The sequence below is a fragment of the Xiphophorus maculatus genome, chromosome 13 (assembly GCF_002775205.1).
Source record: "Xiphophorus maculatus strain JP 163 A chromosome 13, X_maculatus-5.0-male, whole genome shotgun sequence".
In the NCBI taxonomy this organism is placed as follows: Eukaryota; Metazoa; Chordata; class Actinopteri; order Cyprinodontiformes; family Poeciliidae; genus Xiphophorus; species Xiphophorus maculatus.
In genome coordinates this window covers 11,688,775-11,697,850 of record NC_036455.1, presented here as the reverse complement: position 1 = coordinate 11,697,850, position 9,076 = coordinate 11,688,775, and the positions used below count along the sequence as shown (strand labels likewise).

Here is a 9,076-nt window from a genome sequence, read left to right as displayed (position 1 = left end):
AATGATGAATGACACAACGTTCAACTAACCTGCAGCTCGGCTCCTCCCAACGCGTCCTAATGTTTCAAACCTCCCGGCTCCTGCTAATACACCTAGCAGATAGGCTGCGAAGGTACATGTGACACTGATTCCCAACAGCGATTGGTTGTGTGGGAATCTCGCGAGAATCGCTGACATTATATTAAAGATATCGCGAGATTTGAAATTAAAGGGGTCAGGGAGTGGAGAGACCAGATAATGGGGGAAAGGAAGTTAAAATTTATACCCGGGTTACATATACATACATTGCCAGTAATTTGGTTAAATGTTCTTTGGCAACTTGGACCTCAAGCAAGCTGTTTAATATCCATCAACAAGTTTCTTGTGACCAGATTTCTGAAGAATTGGTCCAGTTGATTAATTTTCCTTTCACACATCAGATCTGAAGCAAATTCCTCAAATGTCCATGTTGATTGGAAGCAACTCTCCAGTAATAAGATGCCACTATCATAGCACATCCACCAATAAAACATGATACACTCTTAAATAATGCTAATGTGAAAAAAATTCACTGAACCTTTCTCACACTGACCTTTCCCATCATGTGAATACCAGGCTGATGCACCTTGACACAATGATATTGCATATTTTGTAAACGAATACCAGGTTAGATGCAAACTGATATTTGAGTGTGTGATCTGAGTTGATCACACACTCTGAACCAGAGGAATCGAATTCCTGATGAATCTTTACGGAGCCGCTCGCCGCCTGTCCAGCTGTCTGATGCTCTCTGTTTCTGTCTGTCAGCAGAGCTAAAAGTTGCAGCTCCTTGAAGTCATGTCCGAATGTCTCACAACATTTCTCACTTCTACTATGACTGTCTCCGTTTCCTCATTAACAAGCTTCTTAGAGTACATAGTGTTTATTGCCAGCTTGAGGCAGCCAGGACAGATAGGGATGAATAATCTGAAGAGTTTAAATATAGGTATATGAAACACTGGGATTTTTCATTCATAAAACCTTTCTGCTTTAGGTTCATTGTCACGGGCATCCTTACAGTAAAACATTCAATGTATTTAGAAGTTAGAGAGAATTAAAATCTTGTCAAGTATTTTTCACTTTTAAGGCAGAAAACAAAAACGAAAACCCACAACAATCTAAAAAAACAGAAATGTTAAAAAAAACGTACAGACCTGATGTATAGATACAATAGTTAATACTTTACCTGTTACTAATTCATTAGTTAGGCCTTGTAAAGATCTAGGATCAGGAAAAGGGAAGCTATCATCTCTGTAGACCCTACACATCCTGGACACAAACTGTTAAGGTTTTTACCATCAAGTCATCACAGAGACAATTTCTTCTCCCACATTGCTTCGCTTATCAGTCAAAGTTAATTTGATACATACTGGCAGTAATTCAGCCTTGTCTTCCTCTTTTTATATTTTACATTTGAAAAGTCTTCATCGAGAGCAAAGCGGAATCAGAGTCAAACTCCTCATTTGGATGCACAAACAAAAACTCAATTTTGCTGTATTGCTGTGGTCTCCGTAGTCACCGGATCTCCATCTAACAGAGCATAGATGGAGATCCAATGGAAAGGAACGATGGCGCCCTGTGATGTCACTCTTGCCCTGTAGAATTATTGCTGCAGACAGGAAGGTATGAAGGCAAAAGGGGTTCAACCCAATAGCAGCAAGGTGTTCCTAATGAAGTGGCAGATCTGTGTATCCCTATCACATATCAAAGTAAAAGAGAGAGTGTCACGAATTGCGGTGGTGTGAGGGGGTGAGGTAGACGCCAGGAGATCCAGGTAAGTGAAATAAAGAATATTTAATGACAGAACTGATCCAGAAATGTAGTCCAACAACCAAGGCAGCACTGCAGAGCGGAAACCAGGGTTCTTCACAGATAGCAACAAGGAGAAACGAATGAACCGACACAACATCAGACAAGACGCCAAACGAGACGAGGACCTGACAAAGACACAGACACACAGGTGACACTAAATACACAGGAGGTAATCAGGGAACGAGAAACATGTGGGAACTAATCAAGGGGAGACAGGACAACAAGGAGACACAGAAAACTCGAAATAAACACAGATCCTGACAGACAGGGCACATAAAGGTTAAAGAAAAGTACAAACTTCATCCATCCTTTGAAAGGTTTTATTGCCTCTCTGTCATTAAACTAGTCATAAATCAAGAGCTAGTCCAGTGAATTTACATCCAGAATGGAAGAAGCAATAAATGAAGGACATGATATTTGATCTGGCAACATGAGTAATGTAAACATAACACATGACAACATAAACGAGTCAGTCCTATATCTCAATGCCAGTCAATTACAGAATATGTGATCTGATCACAGCACATCTTCAAAATCTATGCAGATAATTTTAAATCACAGTCAATAATACAATTCAAATAAATTAATGTAAACTTTGTCTAAATTAATAAGACTTTTAGAGCAAAAAGATCAACATTTCATCTGCTGCCATTAACACATTCAGAATGAAGCAACACAATCATTTAGTTTTTCCTCCAGTGCTCAGGCTGCTCCTCTCACATCTCCTGCAGCAAACAGCTCAGTTCATTCTAGGACATGTTGACACATCTGGTGAGTTTTTAGAATCCTGCCTGGAAAATGTTTATTTTTCCAGGCCACACCAGCTCATTCCAGTTTTTATGCACGTCCAAGCTCATAGGAAACAACTTCACCTAAAATAAAATCGTCTTCTGCAACAACTTCACACATTTGCAGTCCAGCCTTCACGGTATTTCACTGTTAAAATCTTTTTTATGATAACTTTCCACATATCAGAGGGCATTAAAACTGTTTACACGTCCAATTGTGGAGCAATTATTTGTTTTATTGTGCAGCACATCAGTCCGCCAAGACAAAAAGCCCTGTTTGTATCTGAACCAAACGTTTTACTTCCAGTCCACTTTTTCTTTGAACTTACATTAATCAAATCAGAAGGGATGTTTAAAAGGTGTAGCAGCACTGCTTCCTTTAAATTTCATGATTTAGTGACAGTGATGATGCCAAAAGCATTAAATGCCAAAAGCAGAGCAATTACTTGACAATAGCCACCACAGAAGAGCCTCTCTATGATATCCTGAAGGAGAAATCTTTTTTCTCTGATCCAATATCTTCACCAGATTACATGAGATTATGTAATTTGGATATATATATATATACAGTATATATATCATGGAAAGAAGGATTTCCAACTACTTTTGTTTTTGCTGTAGACAGAACATGCTGTAAGACATTGGCATATAATTTTACACTATATAACCATAAAATTGTGGACCTAATAATCCCATATAAGCACAGATGTATCTGTATGTCTATGAGGAAACCTCCTCAATAATATCACCATCACCTTTAAGTGGCATCTATAAATTCTGCATGCTAAACCATCATTTTAATTCCTCTGTAAAACTAAAACACCAGCAACTTTTTAAAGCCAGTGATTTAAAAATACATATTTTGATTTTCACACAGGTTTTCAAATACACATTTTTTAATGGTCATGTGATCGCATTTACATTTATATTAAAGTGGTTTAGAACCAGTGAAATAATTTCAGCCGAAGGGGCAAAGCTACACACAGTTATGTGTAGCTTTTCTTTTCTCAATTGCTTTTTGCTGTTATAAAATGAAAAAAAAAGTCTTACATTTTGTTTTTCAAAAAATAAATAAGAGCTAGTCCTAACTGAATATATACATATTCATACAATTTATCTTAAATTAGTATTTTTCTGTAGCTCCATTTTGCTTTTTGCATATTTTCAGCACTTTTAAAAGGGCGATAAGAAACTGTATTTGTTGACATTTAGTACTCTTTGGTGCCAGCAGAGGGCGCTGTCACACAGACAAAATGTAAATCCATCTCGGTCCAAAAAAGAAAGGTCTGCTCAGAGGGACCCCTACAGGCGAACTGATGTAAACACATGAAGGAGTAACACCTGCCACATAGCCCTTATATACTGTTGCAGATGGCTCATATAATTTCATGGCTTTAAGTCATTAATGCTTCATTTGCTGTCAGCAGGATTTGAGAGGGAATACACGCTTTGACAGAACAATGGGGTGTGTAATCTCTGCTCTGAGGAGGGTGATGGTGTGGGAAATACTCTCAGTGAGGTTCACAGGAAGCCATGGACACGAATGCAGCAAGATGAAACATCACATCTGATGTGAGAAGCGACGGCTCAAAACTGGATCCAGTTTGTGGAGCTTTGAGTCGTTGATGGAGGAGAAACAGAACTGGAAGTCCAAAACACACAAACTGATTAGTTGTTTTTTTTTTTACACATCAATAAAAGTAAACAGTTTTCTTTTTGAAGATTAAAAATACATAATCATAATTTCTGAAATTGTGAAAAGAATAGAATATAAAATGAAATAACTAAATTATCAAACGTATTATTTGTATTGTTATTATTAACGTATTCACACCCAGACAAAAAAGACCACTGAAAAAAAAAAATAATAATAATAATAATAATAATTTTAGTCACATTTGTTCTGACTAAATGTGGCTAGATATATGACCACATCTGTATAGATGGCCAATAAATAAATACATAAATAAATAGATAATAAGAATAAATCTCCAACACCAGTGAAGTCATGGTCTACCTTGCTGGAGCTGAAAAGTCTCCCCAGAGTAGATCTGAGCTCTGATTGGACTGAACAACTGTGTTGGAGTTACTGCTGTCCAACTCCAAGAGGCAGCCTGAAAGAGACAAAGAAATATGAAAATCACTTCATGCAGCTCACAGATGGCACACTTTTTAAAATTCATTTCATGCAGCCGGAAGAGAGATATTCTCTAGTTAACATTCTGACTGAGAAAATGGGTTACTCATGTAGGTTAAAGCTGCACAAGGTGGGATTTTTCCATCATTCCCAGGTCTGATGCACAGAGATTATTCATTTTTCCTAAAATTAGTTTTCATATGAGCTCATGTATACAATATAGTCGTGGTGCAGCTGTAGCACAATGCTACTAACCTGTTGCTGTGCCAGCTGTCTGGGGAACGGTGTTGTGGTTAGATGAGCCAGACGAAGGAGGCGGAGCTATCTTCCCTCCAGGTGGTGGTGGCAGGAGTCCAACCCCCGCTGAGCCCTGTGGACGGGGCTTATCCCTCTTTTTACCCTGCTGTTTATGGAACAAAGAGAAAGCCAAGTTAAAGGCTGAAGAGAGAAAGAAAATGAGCATGTTTATGGTCAGAAGTTAAATATTTATTACTTTGCAAAAAAAATACAAACAAAACAAAGTTGTTTAAACTGAGTTTAATAATCAGCAATGATATTAAATATCATTGCTGATTTCACTGGTGTTTGTTTTCAAAACATTTTAACAATTAATAGTTTTGACAAGGATGATATTTATTTTGTATTTTAGATACATTTCTGTTAGTTTTATACTGAATTTATCAATTGAACTGTATTAGTTTGTATTTTTAGTAACTCCTATGTTAAGGAGTTGCATAGGGTTTCCAGAAATAAGGCCATTAGCTTAACTTTTTATAAAAATTAAGGAATTAAGGAAAATCCAGATATTTCCTTACTCCTATATTCAGTGTGATTGTCTGTCCCTCCTTAAAACCCAAATCCAGTTTTGGTCCTGAATCCCCCATCTGGTTGCTTTTACTGATTTCACTCTCCTGTTTCACCCACCTACAAAGATCCAAAAACACAAAGAATTTTCACTTAGAATTTTCCAATAAAACAAGCTGTGAAAACGTACATGATCAGATCATAAGGAAGTTTAGACAAAAATTAAATTCTTTAACATTTTTTTGAAGCTGAACATATATTTGCACACTGAACCTTCTTGCTTACTTGAAATGATCCTGCAGAGCGACGTTGAAATCAAAAGCGTCTCCTCGGTCCACAAAGCCAACTCCTATGAAAGCACTGCGGCCTGCATGCAACACATGGTGTGAGAAAACGTGGATTTGTTTACAGGTTTCTAGTAGAAATGTGGGATAAAAATACCAACAATGCATTGCAAAAAGAATGTGTAATCCCTAAACCTTTTCACATATATCAAATTACAGCAAACTTTCCTGTATTTTATTTGACAAAGCAACTAAAGGCAGAACCAAATTGTTAAGACAAATTATATGCTTTTTATTTTACAAACAAAAAAATCAAGTGTATTTACTTAACTCCTCATTACTTCAAAATAAAATCCAATGCAATCAGGTCCCTTCAGAAGTCACCTAATTAATTAGACTCAAAATATCCAAAAGCTATAAAAATCTATTTATGAAACATATGGAAGTCCTGTGTTTGCATGAATCTTGTAAGGGAAACAACAAATGTACTTTGATTCGGTGAGACAAAAATGTGACTTTCTTTCCATTTTCAAATGCTGCTATTGGCAGAAATCCTGGAGTAAAAACCTTTTGAAGAACAAAAAAAAACTTCAAATTGGAACAACAACCCTAAACATGCAGCCAGAGAGATGATAGAATGACTTAGTTCATTCAAAGTCTCACCCTAAATTCAGTAACATGGTGCAAAACTGTTAAACATTTATGATCACAGAGAATCTCCATTAAATCTAACTGAGGCTGAACTATTTCGAGACATAACTGTCGCTATCAGAGACAAGCAGCTGGAAGTGCAGCTTGTGGTGGTTCTAAAACTAATTCCTCAGAAATCAATACAAGTTCATTTCAAATATTTTAGCTTTCGAAAACCATCCATCCTTGTCCTTCCGTGTCACAAAGTTTCTCTACTTTGAATTGATAATACAAAAAAAAAAGAATTAAAATACCCAGAAGTTTGTGGTTGTAACATGACAAACTGGAAAAACCTTTAAGGAGTGTAAATACTTTTACAGCACAGTCAGCGTCCTCACCGCTGTCATCCTGTATCCTCAGAACAAAATATCGGCTGGAATCACTGACGGTTTCCACAGCGACGCCGGGGTACTCCTTCACAGGTGCCTGTGCAAACAGTTCCCCTGCAGTACCACAGGACACGTGTTAAAAACTGTAGAGGAATAATGACTCCAGTTCATCTGCACTGCTTATTTGTGTCAAACTGCATAAGTGTCAAAAGTACATGCTTTCAATGACAGCAATGTAATGTGCATGGAGTTTGTGTGACCTTAACACAGTTGTGTTTTCATTCTCAGTGGAAATGTCAGCGTCAGCAGGAGTTCCACTACCCGAGGAGTCTGACTCAGAGCGATAGAAAACATCAAGTCAACGAGTTTCATATCCAACCTGAGACTTTGTCTTCTAGTTTGATGTATGCTACTGTTCCTCTGGCCGTTATTCTCATTCGACCGGACCAGTCCGGAGCGTCTAGCTTCCAGTCAGCAGCCCTGCAGACAAACGGTTGTGATGAACAGTCACAGAGCTGCAGGTCTGCTGGGATTATACAATCTAACTGTATGATTATTCAGCTTTCCCTGGAAGTGCAGTGATGAAATGACTTAACTCAAAGCATCACTTTGCTCTGATGTGATCGACATGATGACATTTTCAATCTGAAAATAAATACTAAACAATAAGCTCCAAGTAGAACTGAGTTTCATGAACATTTTACTTTTCTGAAACTGCAAAAAACAAACAGAACCTACTTAAATTCTGGGGGTTACGGCGTGTCTAGGGCTTCCAAAAGGCCCTAAACACAGGTGATTAGTTCTTTTTAAATTTTGGAGAAATGTAAAAAAAACACAAAAAAACATAAATATTAACTACATGGTATGTGGTTCTCTTCAATATAAAAAAGTTATACTTTTATTATGCTTAACATTTATGTTCAAATTCAGTCCAATTTGTTTATTTCAGGAGAGAAATCCTGAAATAAGTTCAGGAGTTCACTTACTGTATTATTCCTGCTGCTAGATTCATCCTTTTCATCCGAGGTAATTTTGATAATGACAATTAATGATTTTTTTTATTACTTGTGTTTTAATCTTATAAGTATTTAATCAATATTCTGCACTTTTGTAATATTAGGTATCCTTGCTAAATTTTAAGGATCTGTCAAAAATTGACTGATTCTTCACATATATAATGAGATTATTTATCTAAAAAAAGAAAAATCATCTTGATTGGCAATTTTATTGGGCATTTGCACAACAAAAATTAAATATTGACAGGTTCTGATAACACAAAAATCAAAATCCATCCTTTTCAGATTAAAACTGTTCATTACTCCTCAGAACAGCCTGGGGCCCAACTTTCCATTTCTGCCCTCGGGATCCTCGCATGGGGATTCCGCCCATGCAGTGACCAGCCTGATGGACACGCAGCAATCCGTATGTGATGATGAAAGGAAAACAGACTTTCGATTTAGTTTTCAATGTGTTTCCCGGGTCAGCATTTCCAACAATCAGTTCCAACCTATGGAGAGTGTCGGGAACTGTCCTGGCAAACTGCCCGTACTGATCCAGGCAGCATGATGACAAATAACGCGGACCCTTTACCGCACACCGCGTCACGCAAGTAGCCAAACACGGAGCTCCCCAACAACTGGGACGTGTTTTAAACAGAAAAAACAGAATTACTACAGTTTCACTTGCATTAGTGGAACTCTGTGGCTTGGTGTCCATGTGGATGTAGGATCCGATCGTCACCGACCACTAGTAAACCCCTTCAAGTGGTTCTGCTTTAACCTCGCAGGTGTTGGCTTACCTGTACGCGCGGTTCGAAGCACGAGGCGGGATGCGGTAAACGTTGACATCTGGTTTAACGCACAGGATCGACTCGTACTCTCCCTCAGCCGCCATCTTATCCCGAGTGCTGATGTGGGAGGATCGTGGTCGTGAGTCATTTATTCAGCTCTTTTCTAACGGGTTCGTGAGTATGGCAAGACATGTTGTCATGTAATAATGAGACCGGATCTTAAATTGCCATAATTCAGTTCTTCATTGGCCAAGTAAGCAGTTCAGCAATCTATTTGTGTTTTAGTTCACATCAAAAATGATTAAGACTCAAGAAGACTAAATCTGTCAATCATCTCAGCTTTATTGCCATTCCTAAAAACAGAAACCGTGTAGAAGAACAAGATTTGTTTTGTGTTGACTTTAACATGTTCAAACTAACGTACC

The 9,076-nt window shown here is 37.7% G+C and overlaps 1 protein-coding gene across 1 annotated transcript; it reads right to left on the bottom strand.

Moving 5' to 3' along the window:
• Nucleotides 1-2,136: 2,136 nt before the first annotated feature.
• LOC102216783 (adaptin ear-binding coat-associated protein 1-like) lies at nt 2,137-8,792 on the bottom strand. Its single transcript, XM_005808170.3, has 8 exons — nt 8,661-8,792; nt 7,242-7,342; nt 6,872-6,976; nt 5,845-5,926; nt 5,571-5,679; nt 5,011-5,158; nt 4,636-4,732; nt 2,137-4,260 (listed from the first exon to the last, which is right to left on the bottom strand). The coding sequence occupies exons 1-8, from the start codon at nt 8,753-8,755 to the stop codon at nt 4,206-4,208; spliced, it is 792 nt and encodes a 263-aa protein (XP_005808227.1). The 5' UTR covers nt 8,756-8,792; the 3' UTR covers nt 2,137-4,205.
• Nucleotides 8,793-9,076: the final 284 nt, after the last annotated feature.